This window comes from Cololabis saira, chromosome 14 (genome assembly GCF_033807715.1).
Source record: "Cololabis saira isolate AMF1-May2022 chromosome 14, fColSai1.1, whole genome shotgun sequence".
In the NCBI taxonomy this organism is placed as follows: domain Eukaryota; kingdom Metazoa; phylum Chordata; class Actinopteri; order Beloniformes; family Belonidae; genus Cololabis; species Cololabis saira.
The window spans coordinates 10,313,631-10,333,975 of record NC_084600.1 but is presented as its reverse complement, the minus strand read 5'-3'; the positions used below and the strand labels follow the sequence as shown (position 1 = coordinate 10,333,975).

Sequence of the window (20,345 nt, the reverse complement as noted above, 5' to 3'; positions counted from 1 at the left end):
CCCAGCAAGACCAAAGAGATGGTGGTTCTCCAGCAGACAGAGGGATCTGGCTGCTGCAGTCACCACCACCATCCACGGGAAGTACAAATACCTGGGCACCATCTTTGACAACCTCCTGAAATTCTCCGCCAACACAGAGGAGATTCTCAGGAAGTGTCACCAACGGCTGTACCTTCTCAGGAAACTCAACTCCTTTGGAGTCAGCACACACATCATGATGACTTTCTACTACGCCTTCCTGGAAAGCATCATGACCTTCTCCATGACCTGCTGGTTCCAATCCCTCAGCACCCAGAACAGGAACAGACTGCAGAGCACAGCATCATTATGCTCCAAAGTCATCGGCCTGCCGGTCAGAACTCTGTCACAGGTTTTTTTTTTATTTTCATTTATTAATATACAGTGCAAACAACGACAAAAGACGACATCAGTATGTGTGTGTGTGTGTGTGTGTGTGTGTGTGTGTGTGTGTGTGTGTGTGTGTGTGTGTGTGTGTGTGTGTGTGTGTGTGTGTAAATAAGATGATGACAGTAGATACATAAATTGAGAATATTAATTCGAGAGTAAACAAATAAATAATTATCATATAGAGTGGTGTAGCATGATATCATATAAATATAGCATAATAATATAGTAATATCCTAATATAACATCATTTTTATAAAATATTATAACATAACCAAATTATATCACCATACTATATATATAACAATATAATAATACTATAGTTTAACATCCCATGAGATTTCATAACTTAATATAATAATATGAAACAATATATCATGATAATGCCAGGAATAATTATTAATTTTTTGATATTTGTATATTTTATATATTCTTTGTACATACGATACATGCCTTATTTATCTGCATTTATTTTATTTTATTATTTTATTCGGTACTTTCAACGTCATGCTGCTTAGTTGTTTTTGCAATTACCCCGCCCTCGGGGATAAATAAAGTTTTTCTGAATCTGAATCTGAATCTGAATAAGCAGGTAGGGGGCGCTACTCTCTCCGCCTACAAGTCCTGGCACAGGGCATGAGTCCCTACTAAAAGCAGGTAGGGGGCGCTAGACTCTCTCCGCCTACAAGTCCGAGCACAGGGCATGATTCCCCACTAAAAGCAGGTAGGGGGCGCTAGACTCTCTCCGCCTACAAGTCCCAGCGCAGGGCTCATTACCCAGCAGCCCCTGCTCCGGCGCACTCCAGCAAGATGGCCGCTGTTGTTGAGAATGTTGTCAAACTGTAAGTACTGGACTTCTCTACTTCCCTGGGTCGTGGACGAGGGAGACACTCTCTCGCAACACTCGCGCCATGACCACTGCATGTCTACGTAGACACTAACCCTTAGCTGGGTGAGCTCAGCGACGCGAGCCGCTGCGTGTGAGCGTCGTGCTCGTCCTGTCCACATCCTGCTGTGTTGAGGCTGATTCATGGTACTGCGTCACACCGACGCAGACCTACGGCGTAGGCTCTGCGTCGGTGTGACGCGGAACCATGAATCAGGCTTTAGTGCAGCTATCAGCCGCTTACTCCCCCCGGCCCTGGGGAGTGTGGGGGGGCAGGAGGACCAGAGGAAACGTGGCAATAAGCTGCTCTTGCACTGATGCTGTGGTGCAGGTGTGTGTGTTGTGGGTAGAGGCTGCGGGGCTGGTACCAGCCCGGGGAGGGCTGGGCGGCTCTGCCCGCTACACAGGGACGATCCCCGGTCAGAATGAATGGAGACTACACCTGGTTTATTATGGAGGAGCTGCTGTTGAGTTAACACTCTCATATGACAATATAATATAATATAATCCAGGTCCATAACAGTAATAATCCAGTCCAGCAGTTGTTCCAACCATCACTAAACCAGCTCCTCTGCAGGTAGATGGTAGTTAGTGAAAACACCTGATCTAAATGTACAGGTCTGGCTGATCCACAGGGATATGTTTTAATGAGCAAATATCACCTTAATGTAAAGAAAAATTATTTGACTAATGGTGCTTTGAGACTGACCCCATTTCAAAATTGGTCTTAATTTAAGATTGATTCAAAACTATTTTTGATTTTGTAAAAAACAACAACATTAAAGCATATTCCAGAGGTGTTTAATCCAGGTGCCATAAAGTAAAAACGCTGCCATGTTTCTGGATTAGCCTGTACATTTAAAACAGGTATTTTCACTAACAACCATCTACCTGCAGAGGAGCTGGTTTAGTGATAGTTGGAACAACTGCTGGACTGGATTTTTACTTTATGGCACCTGGATTATAAACCTCTGCTTCTGAGATGTAAAGTTGAGTTGTTCCCCCCGCTGAGCCGTGTGGCTCAGGGGTCTGACTGGATCCCTGGTGCACCCTGAGGTGCTGCTTCAGGACCACAGTTTAGCTGGTCTTTAAGTCCAGATCATTTAATGACTATCACAGAGGGTTATATTCTGACACTTCAGTCTTTAAGTTTGTCTGCACTGGAAAAAGCCCATTCAAACTATATCAAATGGCCCATTCCCCCCCAAAGTCAAGGAAACTAATTTTAAATTGATCAATAAAATGTATCCAAGGAGCATTTGAAAACAGGTTTAGTTAAACGTCTTCCACAGATGATTTATTCAATTATTAATTATTTTCTTATTGTTCATTTGTCCCTTCGGCGTCATCTCCAATAAAAACCACAAAGTCAACTTTCTGCACTTAAATTTTTTTTTTTAATAAATGTAATATTGGGACCTCAGAGAACAGCAGATTTACAGTCTTCTACTTTATTCTCATAGATTCTCTGTTTAGTTCTGTCATTATTAATTTAGGTCCATGCAGTCACTTTGAATAACACTTGAAAGAAACTGCCATTTGAAGTTAAAATGTCATAAGAGGGTTTGAACAGGTTGCACTTCCGTAGAAGAGCGTAACTGTAGCCCTGGACGTATTGCAACAACCACAGACGTTGCAATACTTGGATAAGACTGTTTGTAATCATTCTGCCTCCCTACATTCTTGGAACTCAAAGTTCCAACGAACACTGAGAAGTCTATCATGAGCTTGTGGTAAATTTAGCCTCAGCTTTCCTAATGGGGAATATGTATGCAACATAATCTGTGTTTGAGGAAAAAAGAAAAGAGGGGGGGGGGGGGGAAATACTTTCTGTTGTTTACTTGCCAGCAAACGTGATTCAGAAATACAGATATTTTCAACTTTGTGCCCATTATAGCCCCACTGTGCGTGTGGTTTGGTTTTGTCAGGATGGGGGAGCAGTACTACCGAGATGCCCTGGAGCAGTGTCACAACTACAACGCCCGGCTCTGTGCTGAGAGGAGCGTTAGGATGCCGTTCCTGGACTCCCAGACCGGTGTGGCTCAGAGCAACTGCTACATCTGGATGGAGAAGAGACACAGGGGACCAGGTGAGACGCAAGACTGAATGATACGCCTTGTATAACAAGTTAAACCTTTCAGGGTTTTACATGGGTAAATGGTACAGAGAGAAATGAGGAGATAACTGAAGCAATGTTACTCTCATCAAGTTTTCTATTACCTTTTGGTTTTTATATTTTATTGCAAAAACTGAATAAATAACACAACCCTGACATTTTTGCCAAGCTGCTGATATACATTTGTTTAAATGTCTGCTGGCCTGATGAGTTCAGATGTCTTTTCCAAGAGATTACAGGACTGTCTCAGAAAATTAGAATATTGTGATAAAGTCCTTTATTTTCTGTAATGCAAAAATGTCATACATTCTGGATTCATTACAAATCAACTGAAATATTGCAAGCCTTTTATTATTTTAATATTGCTGATCATGGCTTACAGCTTAAGAAAACTCAAATATCCCATCTCAAAAAATTAGAATATTCTGGGAATCTTAATCTTAAAGGAGCATAAGGCTCCTTTTAAGAAATTAGACTCTCTAGCGCCACCCTTCACCACGACGGCCGTCGGGGGTACTGCAGCCAACAGCGAAGCCGGCACGGGAGAACGGGGAGAACGTGCATGCAGCGTTATGTGACGTCACATCCACAGCCCAGCGCGGGAAATTCGGCCTCCGAATTGCAGCACATTTTGCAGCACACAGCCTGTTCAAGGCAACGGAGAGATACACTAGAGGGCTCATTCTTTTTGTTTTGGAACGCTTCACCTGACATTATTACTAGAAAACTTGAAACATATACGAATTTTTTTCATAAATCCTGCCTCTATCCTGCCTCATGCTCCTTTTAAACTGTAAGCCATAATCGGCAATATTAAAATAATAAAAGGCTTGCAATATTTCAGTTGATTTGTAATGAATCCAGAATGTATGACATTTTTGCATTACAGAAAATAAAGGACTTTATCACAATATTCTAATTTTCTGAGACAGTCCTGTAGTGCTTCAGTTGGTCGCTCTAGGTTCAGTAGGACTGTCTAAAAAATGAGTTAAACATACTAAATTGGCTGGGTTTTTTGTTTTGTTGATGGCTGTGCTCTCCCCCCGTCCCTCAGGCATGGCTCCAGGGCAGCTCTACACTTACCCAGCCAGGAGGTGGAGGAAGAAACGGAGATCTCATCCTCCGGAGGACCCTCGGCTCATCTTCCCTCCTGTCAAGTCAGGTACCAACCCATTCCTCACTTTAACCCGTTAGCCTTCACAGAGATTTAAAAGACTAGAATTTCCAGACATTTATGTTTAAAAAAAAAAAAAAAAATCAGAAATTTTTTATAGTTTAATTAATTAAATTCCGCTAGAAAAAATGGGCACCGGACAATGTGACCGGCAGGGTTTCAATTTACCGGACAAATGTTTGAAATTCCGGTCACATAGGCTATATGAATTTATTGAGGTTAAAAATAAATAATATGCAGTAGTACGATATCAATGCAGGTCATTTAATAGTATTTTTATTGAAAAACAGGGTATTTAAAATAAAATAAGTCCCATCAATTGCGAGCGTAACTTCAAGAAATAAATAAATATTGCAGAAGCTTGCGCTCTTCTGACACATGAATGAACATAAAGAGGAAGGCCTATATACTCTAAAATAAAACAATTTATAAACAAATAAAAAACACATCTGGAGTGGCAAATAACATTTTATTAACATGGCCATGCTGCCAACTTGAAATAAAAAAATGTCCGTTCGCGCGTTTAAAATAAAACGAAATAAAAACTGAAAACAAACAGGGGAAATCCCTTCACCTAGATCCGGTGTATAACAGTTTACTTTTTGCGCATTTTCGCAGCACTGAAGTGAGCAGCTGCAGAATCAGAATCAAAATCAAAAGTTCCAAGTGTCTCTGCACAGCTTGCAAACCTCTCTCTGCTGGCACACTGGAGACAGGGATCAGGCAGGCTATCTTGGCCAGTTGAGCCCACTCGGGGTAGATTTCACCGAAATCCCTGATAAGAACTTCACAGGCCATTGAAAAGTTCAAGCCTCCATAGCCGCGGAGCGCTGTCATTACAGCGACGGCATCTCTGCGCGCACTTGTGGTATCAATGAGTGGAGCTGTGGCTGGAGCCGACTCGTCCTCACTGATCATTCCTTTTCCAAAGCGATCAGTGATGGTTTGGATGGCTGTTTCAGCATAAGAAAAAAGCTTTTAAGATTTGCCTGTTTCGCCAAATCAGAGACCTCTCTTGTGGTTTGTCAGATTTAATGAAACAAATGCGACAAGTTTCGTTCCGCGCAGAAAAAAAGTTTCGTTTCACCTATAGGCTACATTCATTTATTCACACATACACACACACTGCTCATTCATAAAAAAAAGTATATGTTTTTTCATAAAATTATGTGGAAATTACCCATTTTAAAACAACTGAAATTGTGCTTGGGAGAAGTACTTTCACCGGACATTTTGACCGGAGAGATTATAAAATATCGGACTGCGGCATATTTTACCGGCAATTACCGGACAACGGAAACCCTGATTGGGATGTAATATTTGCTTTCATCTGTATGAGTAATTGTGTTCATACATATGTGCATCATATGGATGTGAGAAGTAGCACTACAGGGATTACAGGTACTACAGTAATCCCTGGCTATAACGCGGTTCACTTTTCACGGTCTCGCTGCTTCACGCATTTGCATTGTGCATCGTGTTCTGCATTCTGATTGGCTAAACAGTCTCCCCGCTTCTTCACTTCCTGTGTCAATAATGTTGGTTGCTTAGCAACAATGCTGAGAACGGCCAATGAGCTTCAGCAGCAGCTCAAGAACGGGAGCCTTTGATGAAGACAAAGACAACTTTTGTTGTATTAGACGCTATACAAATAAAATTGAATTCTATGACTCGTTCATTACACTTCTCAGATATAATCCATGGTGGCATGTGGGTTTATAAGAATCTTTTTGCCCAGAAGAAAAAAGAGCGACAACAACGACCAATAACTATCTTCTTCTCTGGAAAAAACACTCCTACACCGCGGCTTTAGGAGAAAAAGACGCTACAGAGTCAGGATGCAGCAGCATCAGAAGAGCAGTGAAATACCCGCTAGTCAAAATTTGTCCTACTGTACCACGTCGTGGTGGGGCAGATCTCTGCAATTTGAAGCCTTGTATAGTAATTGTGTAAAAAAAAAAAAAAAAAAAAAAAAAGGTTGCTACTTGATGGATTTCACTTATCACGGGTTGTTTTTGTGAACGTAACCCCCGTGAAAAACCAGGGATTACTGTTAAACTTTTTGTGTTTTGATGTCTGTGTGACCTGTTTGTGTTTTCTTCCCAGAGGTAGATTTAGGACTGAAGAAGGACTCTCTGTTGTCGTCAGACGGCAGCAGTCTGGAGGCCCTGCTGAAAGGAGAATCTCTGGACAAACGGACAGCTGCAGACGTCCGCGCGTCCGAGGACGATTCAAATCAGAGCGACTACACCGGAAGCCTGAATCCAGCTTCCCGGATCAGAAAGGTTCATGTCTTTTCTTTAAGTTTAGCTGTTAAATGTTGAGGTCTTTTAGCCAAATATAGAAATTAGATGGGTTTTGTAACTTGTCTTGACTTGGTGCAGTTCCCTTCATATCCTTTTTTCCCCCCCTCTCATCAACATAGAGAATCATTGAGCCAGAGGACTTCCTGGATGATCTTGATGATGAAGACTACGAAGAAGACACGCCCAAAAGAAGAGGCAAAGGGAAAGGGAAGGTAAATATGAGCTCACGTCCAACTGCATTTGCATCAGTGTTGTGCGAGTTACTGGAAAATCGTAACTAGTTACTGTTACTGAGTTACTATGAAAAGTAACTGTTTAGTTACTTTAAAAGAAACATTATTTTAAATGCTCCCATGAACTCCCCTCTAGCCTTCATTTCAGCAGGCACTGAATGGAGAATAATACAAACAAATAGTTAAATAGTCTTAAACTTAAACAGTCTCCCCGCTTCTTCACTTCCTGTGTCAATAACGTTGGTCACTTAGCAACAATACTGAGAACGGCCAATGAGCTTCAGCAGCAGCTCAAGAACGGGAGCCTTTGATGAATCGTTCATTACAGTCTCAGATATAATCCATGGCGGCATGTCGGTTTATAAGAATCTTTTTGCCCAGAAGAAAAAAGAGCGACAACAACGACCCATAACTATGTTCTTCTCTCGAAAAAACACACTCTACGCTTTAGAAGAGTCAGGATGCAGCGGCATCAGAAGAGCAGTGAAATACGTGCGAGGTGATTTGAAGCCCTTGTATAATAATTATATTTAAAAAAAAGGGTTCTTTTTGGAACGTAACCCCTGTAAAAAAACCAGGGATTACTGTAATGATAATATCTCCACGTTGCCAAACTCTCCTTGCTCTCTTGGCTCACCATGACCGTCATGTTTTTGAAGGCACACACACTACATTTCCTCTGGTTTCCGCGTGTGGGAATAAAAGCTTCACTGTAGCCAGAAATAACAGAGTAACGCACCGTTTAGTAACGGTAATTGAGTTACTGAATTTTAAAAGTAATGCGTTAGAGTATTAGGCTGCTTTCACACCTGTGGCCCAGTTGTTTTGTTCCGATTCAGGGGCTAAATCGATACAGTTGTTTTGTTTCTCGTTCGTGGGGTTTGTGTTCACAAGGCAAACGTCTGTACCATTTCAAAGCTGATAACAAATGCCATGTGAGAACCAGCTGTTCTCTGATTGGTCAAATGAACGCGGAAGGAGTTTCCTCTTCCGCACCCCGGGATAAACAACACGCCCCTTTCAGCGCAGACCGCAGCCGCTGGCTTCAGGTTGTTTTATGGTTCCGCGTTACACCAACGCAGAGTCTACGGCGTAGGGTACGGCGTAGAATCTGCGTCGATTTAACGCAGAACCATAAATCAGGCTTTACCCATTCATTTATGTGCTACCGGCGCAGAGCGGAGCTCAGCCTGGGGGCGAGAGGCCGCCTGCCGCAGGGTTTGCGCTACGCAAACCCTTCCCGACTTGAACATTTTTTAATTTCACCGTGCCGCGCTGGGACGACATCTCGGCACGTCCAATAGGAGAGAAGGTGGTGGAGGCTGCACCGATTCTTCTCCTTGCGCCACGGCAGCACACACACAATGAATGGAGTTGTGTCGGTTGCTGTGTGGATCATGTTCTCACTACAAAATAAAGACAATGAACCGTTTCAGGTCTGGAATGGAATCGGGTCGAGACCACCTCTCCTAGGTGATCTCGGCTCGCTTGTTTTGTACCGTTTCAGAGCGCGATTGCTGTGTTCAGATATACCAAACAATCTGATCTTTAGGGGGAATAACTGCTCCAAACGGGACAGGTGTGAAAGCACCCTTAGTTACCGCCAAAACTAACGGCGTTACTGTAACGCTTTACTAAATAGCGCGTTAGTCCCAACACTGATTTGCATGTGTGTGTTGTGGCCTCGGCGTGCCGGTTGACTCTGCTCGTCCACAGGGGCGAGGAGTCGGCAGCAGCAGGAAGAAGCTGGACACGGCAGCGCTGGAGGACAGAGACAAGCCCTTCGCCTGTGACAGTGAGTGCTGACGGGCCCAGGGAAACAGTCGGGTCAAGTACGGGGTCACTGCAGATGTTTAGTGGGTGTTGAACTGCTAACGTGTTCTAGCAAGAGTCATCATTCTCTCCCACTTCCCTTTTTACTTCCCTCTTCCTCTTAATGTTCTTCTCTATTCTGCTTTCTCTCTGTTCTTTGTAAGAAGTGTTAGTTTGTTAGTTTGTCCACCCTATAATGTCACACCTTTCTTAAACCTGCATCTCAGATCTGTCCATGGGTAGGGGGTGAATGTTTCTTGTATTACCTTGCTGTTGTCAGACTACAAATCTGTACTGCTTGATGTTTTTTTCCTCTTTTGTGAAGGAGTTTCCCTTTCAGCAGCAGGGCATTTCTGAGCGACGCTGTCGCTCTATAATCCTGTTTCTTTGAGCCTCTGTCTGTGCTCTCTCTTCTCCTTCTCTTCTCTTTCAGACACTATCAAACAAAAGCATTTTTCAAAATCTTCTGAAAGAGGTATATTTCTCTTCATTACTTTCCACTGCAGTCTGATTTTTGTTTTCCATGCCTGTTTTTATTTTCTGTCTGTGTTGGCCAGTATGTTTACTCTTAATGTAGTTCAGCTCGTGCTGGAAACATTGTGTTTTTTGCAAATTTAATGTCCGTTTAATAGATGTAGAAAAATGTTTCTGTAGATGTCGACTGCAGTTTTTACTGAGCCACTGAGCTTCCTTTGTCCGACACCTTTATGGGTGTAATTTGATTTCGTTTTTAGCTGTTTTTTTTTTCAATGTTTTGTACTCTTAAACATCTCTACGTCCCGTAAATTTTTTTCTAAATTTTCTAGAGTTTTCTAAATTCCCTTTCTTGTGGTTGTGGCTTCTGTACAGCCTTCTGGGGAATACAGGACTGTCTCAGAAAATTAGAATATTGTGATAAAGTTCTTTATTTTCTGTAATGCAATTTAAAAAAAATTCCATCCAGGATTTTATTATTTTAATATTGCTGATTATGGTTTACAGTTTAAAATTAAAATTCCCAGAATATTCTAATTTTTTAGATAGGATATTTGAGTTTTCTTAAGCTGTAAGCCATGATCAGCAATATTAAAATAATAAAAGGCTTGCAATATTTCAGTTGATTTGTAATGAATCCAGAATGTGTGACATTTTTGTTTTTGTAATTGCATTACAGAAAATCACAATATTCAAATTTTCTGAGACATTCCTGTATGTGTCAGGTGTTTTTTGCTACGGTGCACAGGGAAGGACCAGGATGTGTTCTAGTGTCTTAAGTGGTTTGGTTAAGAGGCAGGTCAGAAAATGATCCGTTGTGTAGATGACAGATGAAGAAACAGGGTTATTTAGCATTTAGAGGAAATGGAAACCAGGCTGATATGGAAGTGAAAGAAGTAGTGTTGCCTTTTAGTATGTGAGTGTTATCTCATGACAGTCATCACACCCCCCTGTGACAACAGATTCTCACAGTGTTGTCTTTGTTCCTTTTTAAAGTGAGAAACTTCCTTGAACGTTGCCAGTTTTTTTTTCCTGATTAGTCGGAGATAAAGCAGTCTGAGCTCATAATTCAACTAAGTCCAGTGTGAAAGAGATGACTGAGTGAAGAAACTTTCACTTTATGTCGGCATATTTGAATTGTTGGGTAGACATAGTTACCACCATAGTTCAAAAAACTTTGTAAATAATTTAAAACCTGTTATCAAAAAGGCAACGGGTAGTTTTAAGCAGATGTGTGGCAGCCTGAGTGGCTGAGGTGTTATCTATCTTTATGTCATCATGAAGACATATCAAGGGTTGGCATTTAGGATAAAAGCTGAAACCTAAACTTATTTACTTTTTATATTTAAGAAAAGTTTAAATGGATGCTAACTCTTATGTATAGTGTAGTTATATTTACATTTTTAGGTTTATAATCGAGGGATTTAGTGAAAACTGTTAATAAAGTGAAATATTGCCACACAGAATCATCATCATCACAACTCTATATTTTTTTCATCTTTTCCGTCAGTTGTATGGTCAGTAAATACTGTTATCTTTGATATTCAGCAAAAAGCCTTGAGAATTTTTTGGGTTTAATTGATTTACCTCCGTTTCACGCATTATCACTTTTCACCAGCTCTCAGGTCTAAATTCCCATCTAGTTGTGTTTTACTGTTTTTAAGTCATTTCCAAATATTTTATGCTGCATTGATTATTGCAGTGTACAAATTTAAACTACATTTAGTATGCAATTACTTTCTTCATTACAGCAGTATTCTTCAATCATGCTTTGAAAATACATTAAATTATAGGAGATTAAATGCAAAAAAATATATATTTTTTTTTAATCACTTTTCTTTTTCACTGACTAGTAACAGTTCAAATGTTTCTGTTTTGGTTTATTTATTTCTGAATGTATGAATTTCCTTTTTTAAATTGATCCATGTTGTGTGTTCTGGTTTTGGTGTCAGTCTGTGGGAAACGCTACAAGAACCGCCCCGGCCTGAGCTACCACTACGCTCACTCCCACCTGGCCGAGGAGGAGGGCGAGGACAAGGATGACATGGAAATCCAAGAGCCCGTCTTGCCTCCGCCCGAGGAGACGAAGAGTAAGCAACACGCAAAAGAGCTGGAGTCAGAGGGGTCTGTTTTAGGCTGAATGGAGGATGCTCTATGGGTAGAGAGTTTAGAACACATCCATTAATGCTCTAATAACGCTAGGCACTGCCTAATCCACTTTAAAATCATACGCCGTCTTCATTGTTCTAAGGAGAATAACGTAGAATATTCCCTCAGATCTCTCCTACGTGTGACAGACGCCTCTCAGCAGACGACACGTTGCTCCACAGCTTTGTTCTGTGTCCCAAGGTTAAGACCTATTGGTTTAATATATTCAGTTTAATATCCAAAATACTTCACATACAGCTAGAGACCGATCCATTCATTATTATTTTAGGAACATGAGATGATGTTATAAAGTTAACCAACTTCCAACAATGTTTCCTCTCCTATCATTTTATCATTACAAAAAAGTTACTTCTCATGCATTGGAAGAAAAAATATGTACCCACCACAAAGATGTGGCTAAGTGACCTCACTAACACACTCCACTTAGAAAGAATAAGATACAGGACTGTCTCAGAAAATCACAATATTCTAATTTTCTGAGACAGTCCTGTATACTCTTCTGGATAAACTCACCTACTTTGAAAAAATGTGGCCCCCTCTCATTCATTATCTCACACCTCCTATCAGAAATGGACATTTCCCTTTCACATTAACAAAGTAGTGAACAGACAGGCTGGGGGGGGGGGGGCTGTTATTTTTACTTTTTTTATTTTTTTTTATTTACTCATTTATTTATCTATTGTTATTCTTAGCTATTTTTCTTTCTTTGTATTTTGCATTCCACATTTTATATCAGTGTCTTCATTTATTATGTTCTAAGAAAACAAAGTGCACTATGACCTGTACTCTATGCGCACTGATGTGTCTACAGGACTGTCTCAGAAAATTAGAATATTGTGATAAAGTTCTTTATTTTCTGTAAAGCAATTAAAAAAAAATAAATAAATGTCATACATTCTGGATTCATTACAAATCAACTGAAATATTGCAAGCCTTTTATTATTTTAATATTGCTGATTATGGTTTACAGTTTAAGATTAAGATTCCCAGCATATTCTAATTTTTTGAGATAGAATATTTGAGTTTTCTTAAGCTGTAAGCCATGATCAGCAATATTAAAATAATAAAAGGCTTGCAATATTTCAGTTGATTTGTAATGAATCCAGAATGTATGACATTTTAGTTTTTGTAATTGCATTAGAGAAAATCACAATATTCTAATTTTCTGAGACAGTCCTGTATATTTTAATGTGCTCTAATAAAACACAGTTGAAAGGTTAGGCTGAAGGGATCACTGCTGCCTGGACTCCTGAGTAACTGATGTTTTCTTCATCCTTCTAAGCAGCTCCCAAGAAAGGTCCAGATGGGCTCGCTCTGCCTAATAACTACTGTGATTTCTGCCTGGGAGACTCCAAAACCAACCACAAGACTGGCCAGTCAGAAGAGCTGGTCTCCTGCTCTGACTGTGGGCGCTCAGGTACGTGCTAGTTGGGGGAATTAATGAAATAAAGTAGAAATGGAAGTGAAATGACTCGGCTCTTTGTGAGAATATTTCCTGGTTAGGTGTTTAAGCCGTGCATGTGTTTTGTGTTTTCAGGCCACCCCTCGTGCCTGCAGTTCACTCCGGTAATGATGGCTGCTGTGAAGACGTACCGCTGGCAGTGCATAGAGTGCAAGTGCTGCAACATGTGTGGCACTTCAGAGAATGACGTGAGTTCGCAGACATCCACCCGTCCATTATCTATACCTGTCTCTCCCGTTCATGGCCACGGCGCTCTGCTTGAGCCTAAGTGAGGTTCAGATCCTGGCTAGATGTGTTTGATTTCCAGTAAGAGCTTCTGTAATGTTCAGGTTTTGGAGAATTGCCCAGTTAAATTACAAATATATGCTCACCGAAGGTTTGTTTCTTTCTTGTGTCCAGGATCAGCTTCTGTTCTGTGATGACTGTGATAGAGGCTACCACATGTACTGTCTTAACCCCCCCATGGCTGAACCTCCAGAAGGTAAGTTCAATGTGACAGATACTCTTTTACTTTCTGTAAAAGTTCCAGAGAAAATGTCAGATGTTGGAGCTGGGGATGGATGGATGGATGGATGAGGAGCTGGAGATGGATGGATGGATGGATGGATGGATGGATGTGGAGCTGGGGATGGATAGATGGATGGGGAGCTGGGGATGGATGGATGGATGGGGAGCTGGGGATGGATGGATGGATGTGGAGCTGGGGATGGATGGATGGATGGAGGTGGAGCTGGGGATGGATGGATGGATGGAGGTGGAGCTGGGGATGGATGGATGGATGGATGGATGGATGGATGGATGGATGGGGAGCTGGGGTTGGATGGATGGATGGAGGTGGAGCTGGGGATGGATGGATGGATGGAGGTGGAGCTGGGGATGGATGGATGGATGGAGGTGGAGCTGGGGATGGATGGATGGATGGATGGATGGGGAGCTATGGATGGATGGATGGATGGATGGATGGATGTGGAGCTGGGGATGGATGGATGGATGGATGGATGTGGAGCTGGGGATGGATGGATGGATGGATGGATGTGGAGCTGGGGATGGATGGATGGATGGATGGATGTGGAGCTCTAGAGTGGAAGAGCAGCAGGAAAAGCCTAAATATTTGTCACCTGAAGAACAGATGCCCAGATATCTCCGTCTGCTCTCAGTGAGACACAGATTTCTGGAACCCATTTGGATAAAAGCCCAGAGATAAAACCCCAGACATTGGTCTGTGTTTCTACTGCTGCTGCTCAGAACCGTCTCAACACCAGTTCTGTGTTTCCCCTCAGGGAGCTGGAGCTGTCATCTATGTCTGGAACTGTTGAAAGAGAAGGCCTCCATATACCAGACCCAGAACGCCCCGACGTCGTGATACCCACCCAGCCTGCTCACCCAGCACCCAGCTGTCACCGGTTCACCTGGTTCACCCCCAATACACGACAAACTCCTCCAACAACCAGTCTAGCCTGACCACCGGGGAGAGGGAGTATATCTCAGCAGGATAGCTCAGTTAGGGTCCGTGGACTTTGCGGCCATCCGTTTTTTGTTTTGAAATGTCAAAATAAAAATAGAGAAATAATCCAAAATAATCTGTTTCCCATCTTTTGTTTTGATAATAGAAAACGGAAAAAGGATCCTTATCCATTATCCGTTATCCGATTTCATTGATGTGTTTGAAAATTGAAATTGGGAATTAAAACAGCGAGTGGAAAACTCTTTTCTCTATTTCCTATTCGTTTCCAAGGATACTGAAAATAAGAATTCGATAAATGGGGGGATCGCACATGCACAGTAATAAATGAAGTTGTTTCTGGTTCTTTTGTTCATCAGATTGAAAATTAACAGTTTTAGATTTTTTTAATGTTGAAACAGAAAATGAATCAAATATGAAACCTGGGAGTGAAACATGAGTTTAATCTGTAATCTGTCAATCAATAACATAATACTGCCCCCCAGTTGGAAACGAATAGGAAATGGAGAAAAGAGTTTTCCACTCGCTGTTTTAATTCCCAATTTAGATTTTCAAACACATCAATGAAATTGGATAACGGAAAAATGAATTACGATCCGCTTTCCGTTTTTTCTTATCAAAACAAAAGATGGGAAACGGATTATTTTGGATTATTTCTCTGTTTTTATTTTGTCATTTCAAAACAAAAAACGGATGGCTGCGAAGTCCACGGACCACTTAGCTTCACACGTGACTGTTACACTAGTTCAACTGCACATTCAGTCCACTAGATGTTTATTTTCACCTTGTTTATGCTTGCCACATTTAAGACCATTTAAGCAGCTCATTTCAGAGCTGCAGCAGAAACGGTGAAATTATTACTTCCGGCTCAGATTTTATACATAAAATTGCTAAAGCCTCATCTCTGTCCTGAAATGTACTGATTTTCTGAGCAGAAGCAGAGATTGTGAACATCGAAACGCCTACCCATGCTTCCTCATGGTTTAAACAACCCAATTTTATAATATTTATATATTTCTATGGTATATAATGCTGTTAAGTGTGTAACAAATGGAGGGGGGAAAGAAGGGTGACGTAATGGTCTTGGATTATTTGTGCCCTATCTTAAGTGTGAAAAATCCACAAACTCCTCTTTTGTGGCACAGATGGTGTTTTGTGGTCGGTCTGATAACGTGATTTACATTCACTGCAAATGCTTTTCCTTCTCATCCTCTGCCAGTGGTTCCACACTGATGTGTACGGTGGCCGACAAGGGCCAAGCGCACTGCAACGGCCTAATGCGTCTCAGTTAAGGAAAACGGCCTCAAGTACAGAAACGATTCAAAAACTCAAAACGAAGTACAAAAAGAGGAACGTGGTGCAAATGAAAAAAACGTGCTGCAAAAAACAAAGACAAATGCAGCATCATCAAACGCGCTGCAAATAGAGAAACGATGCAAAGCACAAAACGATATAAAACAAGAAACCTTCTTCAAAAGAAAAACGCTTCATAACTGGTCACTACAACCGGAAGTGCTCCAAACCTGCAGGGGGCGCTCTCAGCCGAGACCGAACAGCTGACTAAATCACAATGTTTACAACCATATGATTTTTTTTTTTTTAAACATACAGCGGGAACGATAATGTGATTTTTATCTGACTATATTTATATACGATGTTTGTATCTCTGTACAACGCTGTACATTGTATCATCTGGTGTAAAATATAATAAAGAAATGTTTCGTAATGGATGTAAACACTGTGATTCAGTCAGCTGTTCGGTCTCGGCCGAGAGCGCCCCCTGCAGGTTTGGTAACCGGTTATGAAGCGTTTTTCTTTTGAAGATGGTTTCTTGTTTTATATCGTTTTGTGCTTTGCATCGTTTCTCTATTTGCAGCGTTTGATGATGCTGCATTTGTCTTTGTTTTTTGCAGCACGTTTTTTCATTTGCACCACGTTCCTCTTTTTGTACCTCGTTTTGAGTTTGTGAATTTGAATCGTTTCTGTACTTGAAGCCGTTTTCCTTAACTGAGACACATTGGGCCGTTGCAGTGCGTTTGGCCCTTGTCGGCCACCGTAGATGTGCACGCACACACACAATTGGAAATATAAGTAGAATCCCTGCATAAGTCAAAGTCCCTTCAAAGGATTTAAGACAGACTTCTGTCCTCAGTGTCTGCAGCTCGTTGAGCTGCACTCAGGCCTGAGGACCGCAGCAACACTAGATCTGATCTCGATACACAACCCATCTGCACTCCGGTGCCTTTTCAATGGATGGCATCTCGTGGTGACGGTTCCATTTAACAAAAACAAATCCCAATCCCCTCAACGGTCAGGTAAAGGGAATATTGCTGTGTTCTAGCAGTGTGCTGATCATGTAACATATCCTGTGTCTGTCAAAGTTGCGGTGGGACTAACTGAAGGGTGCAGTAAGTTTCCTCCCGGATCGTCACATTATTACCTCCTGTATGACGCTGGGATGGTTTAGACAGATAATGTGTGATATTGTATGTTTTCATATAAGAGAAAAAAGGGCCTCTGCAGGTAGACGGTGGCACCAAATACAGATGGCTCAATATTGTACAAAAGAGATTCTATGTTTCTATGTTTAGTCCTGGGGAGACTTCTGTCTGTGTCACTGCTTTCTTAGTTTTTTCTTATGCAATGGTTTTCTTCTGTGGGAAGGCTAAAATAAAAGTCTGAACTGCTGAAGCAGTTACTTTACCTCAAACAGAAACGGTATTTAAAGGTTAGAGGACAGAGTGAAGTGACGACGGCTGCAGCGTCTGTTTCAGTAAATGCATATTCCTACGGTGCAGCAGCAGCATGCTCAGTAGTTATCTGCACTCGTATAGTCGTCTCAGATTTCAGCTGAAAGTGGGGGAGTAGTGTAATATAAATTAACCATGCTTTCATGTCATCTTCAATAGCCGACTAAAAATGATTAAAGCATTACACAAGTATCACCTTGTTTATTTTCTTCTCACATTTTCAAAATACTGTTTTATCTGGACAGTGGCTACTAGAATATTTATCTTTTTTTTTTTTTTTTTTAAATATTCATCAATAATGTTTGCATACCTGATGTTTGGGACTTCTTGGGACTTGGGTGGAAGTTTCTTTCTAGTTAATCCTGTGATCCAGGTCTCAGCTGAGCATTTGGCTTCCAAAGCTCCAGACAACAAGTCTGATGTGATTAAGAGGCAAAAAAACAGCGAGTGATTTAAGTTCCTGCAGCTGTTGACGGGAGCACGAATGAAGCAGAACGTTTTCTCACAACACGACTATGACGGAATTGTTTATCTTGTTTTCTAGCTTTGGGAGAGAATTGTTACATCAAATGAAAATTGAAACCACGATCATAGGTTTACGTAGCAGGTGAATCTTCTGGGTGGACTTTTATTTGGATTGTGATGGAATGTTTTATTGTATGAAACATGTCTTGAGGAAAATAAAATACTAGGCACTATAATCTTCTGAGTTTCCTATTTATTTAAATTTTATTTTTAACACCACAGTTGATTGCAGCATTGATTTTTGCAAACAAATAATTGTTAAAAATAAAGACAAAAATGTAAAGATGTAATTACTTAAGCCTTGCAGAATTTCTTGTTACATTTCCCCAATTTCACTATAAGTTAGTTTTTATTTTATAATTTATTTTTTCTAAATGATTTTCATTTGTGAGCAGAAATATAGATTTGTCTGTAACACTATTTACATTTATCTCTGTATGTCAACCAATTTTCCTTAACTGAACAGTTTACATCAGCTTTGTACAGGACTGTCTCAGAAAATTAGAATATTGTGATAAAGTTCTTTATTTTCTGTAATGCAAAAATGTCATACATTCTGGATTCATTACAAATCAACTGAAATATTGCAAGCCTTTTATTATTTTAATATTGCTGATCATGGCTTACAGCTTAAGAAAACTCAAATATCCTATCTCAAAAAATTAGAATATTCTGGGAATCTTAATCTTAAACTGTAAGCCATAATCAGCAATATTAAAATAATAAAAGGCTTGCAATATTTCAGTTGATTTGTAATGAATCCAGAATGTATGACTTTTTTTTTTTTTTTAAATGCATTACAGAAAATAAAGGACTTTATCACAATATTCAAATTTTCTGACACAGTCCTGTATAAGCAGACGTTAAGATGGTCGGATATGTCAAATCTTACATTTCTTCGGTTCCCACAGGCCCCATGAAAGTGGAGGTGGGAAAAATTGAAACATATAAATATATTTTAATCCCTTCCTGACGTTAGATGGCAGTCATCCATTCCACTTCAACTTCCAACCTGCACTTGCATCTCCGTCCCAGTCATTCCTCCCTGAAACCATCACACGTTATTGCACTTCCTTTTATTGCACCCGAGATACAACAGTCTTCTACGATCCAATGCGATCTCTAAAGCAGTAAATCTCACTCTTCTAAGATATCGTTATCTACCTCCAAATACCACAGCAGAATAAACAGACCATTCTTTGGAGAAAAAAAAGCGGTTGAGCTGTCGGGATTATTTCTGACTGCTACTCTGGATCAGGAGTTCAGGATGGAGTCCTGACAGCTGAGTGAAGGAGTGAACGCGCGTCAGCGTCACACTGGTGTGAGTCATCTGCCGGCGAAAACAAGGATGGAGATGAGGATGAGATCAGACATCTCTGCCTCCGGTGAGGCTGAAAGAAACGAGCGTGTTCTCTTACACGTATAAAGAAGGAAGATAATCACTTCTGTTACTGCCATGTCATTCTATTTCCAATCATCCAACTCACCAAAATGGGAGAAATGAATCTTCTCAATTCTTATCAGGCGAGTTAAAAGAAATAAAAGATTAAGAGAATATTAAAAAAATAATCATTAAAAAAGGGTTGTCAAAAAGCTACAATTGGAAGCGTATTATGGTGCTTTTGTGCATGAAATGTAATGCATGTTGATGGATAAATGCTAAAATAAACCAAAACCTTGATGCTTTAGGACAAATCTGAGTGTCTGACTTTAAAGCCTTCATAGTGCAGTGCACACAAATGCATTCATTTTGTTACAATAATTCACAAAACAGGTGTACATTATATATTTTCTAAAAATATTAAAATACCACAAAACACGTTTTTTTTGTCAGACTTTCATCCTTGTAAAACTATGTACGTTATTTAACATTTACAAACAGTAAAAAGTATTGTCAAGTAGACGATGACAATTTGTACAGCCACCTGGAAAAAATAAAATCATGTAAAATTCACACATGTAATAATCAAAAGTACCAAATACTGACAGCTTCTCCAAGAACTAAAAACTGATGTGCCAAAGTTGACAAAACATTGTTTTTTCCCTTAACATTAATAGAGGAACAGTCGGTATAGATATAAACTGGTGCGTTGTTTTTCTTGAACACACACGCTGTGAATGTGTGCTTGTGTAGATTGTGAGTGTTCACTCAACTAAAAAAAAAAACAGAAAAGTCTCATAACATGTGCAAGGACCATTACAAACATTGATTGTCATACCTAAGGATACTACTAACCGGTACTCCAAGTCACGAAAGTTTGTGACACTCATAAGTATATTATATATTAGATTTCATAGTAATAGGACTTCTAAAAAATACTGCCATACTAGGTTGATCTCTTTACGTACCATAAGCCGTACCAGTAGTTGCTGCTTTGAAGTAATGAGGCAAAGTCATCAAAATATTCTCAAACAATGATGTGCATTTTTCATATTCACTATTCTAAAAGTCTCTGTGCACATATAGTGTCCTTGTTCATCACTTCATAGTCTTTGCTGTATTTCAGTGCCACCTGCTACATTTGAATGCATGTTATACAGTATTTTTACACTAATTCTATCATCTACTAA

General features: G+C 40.4%; 1 protein-coding gene across 7 annotated transcripts; it reads left to right on the top strand.

The window, feature by feature from the left end:
* The first annotated feature begins 1,194 nt into the window (after positions 1-1,194).
* dpf2 (double PHD fingers 2) lies at positions 1,195-14,596 on the top strand. 7 transcript variants are annotated; one of them, XM_061740819.1, is made up of 12 exons: positions 1,195-1,247; positions 3,220-3,380; positions 4,462-4,569; positions 6,688-6,866; positions 7,007-7,099; positions 8,837-8,915; positions 9,366-9,407; positions 11,359-11,496; positions 12,861-12,992; positions 13,113-13,225; positions 13,437-13,518; positions 14,318-14,596. In XM_061740819.1, the coding sequence occupies exons 1-12, from the start codon at positions 1,216-1,218 to the stop codon at positions 14,398-14,400; spliced, it is 1,242 nt and encodes a 413-aa protein (XP_061596803.1). In that variant the 5' UTR covers positions 1,195-1,215; the 3' UTR covers positions 14,401-14,596. The 7 variants fall into 7 exon arrangements, with proteins under 7 accessions (XP_061596803.1, XP_061596802.1, XP_061596806.1 ...); XM_061740818.1 differs by having other exon boundaries at positions 12,858-12,992; XM_061740817.1 differs by having other exon boundaries at positions 1,210-1,247; positions 3,189-3,380.
* Positions 14,597-20,345: the final 5,749 nt, after the last annotated feature.

Excerpts from the sequence above, each read along its gene's own strand:
- dpf2 (XM_061740816.1), top strand. Across the intron at positions 3,381-4,461 it reads GAAGAGACACAGGGGACCAG|GCATGGCTCCAGGGCAGCTC; the intron begins GTGAGACGCAAG and ends CCCGTCCCTCAG. Across the intron at positions 4,570-6,687 it reads CTTCCCTCCTGTCAAGTCAG|AGGTAGATTTAGGACTGAAG; the intron begins GTACCAACCCAT and ends TTTTCTTCCCAG.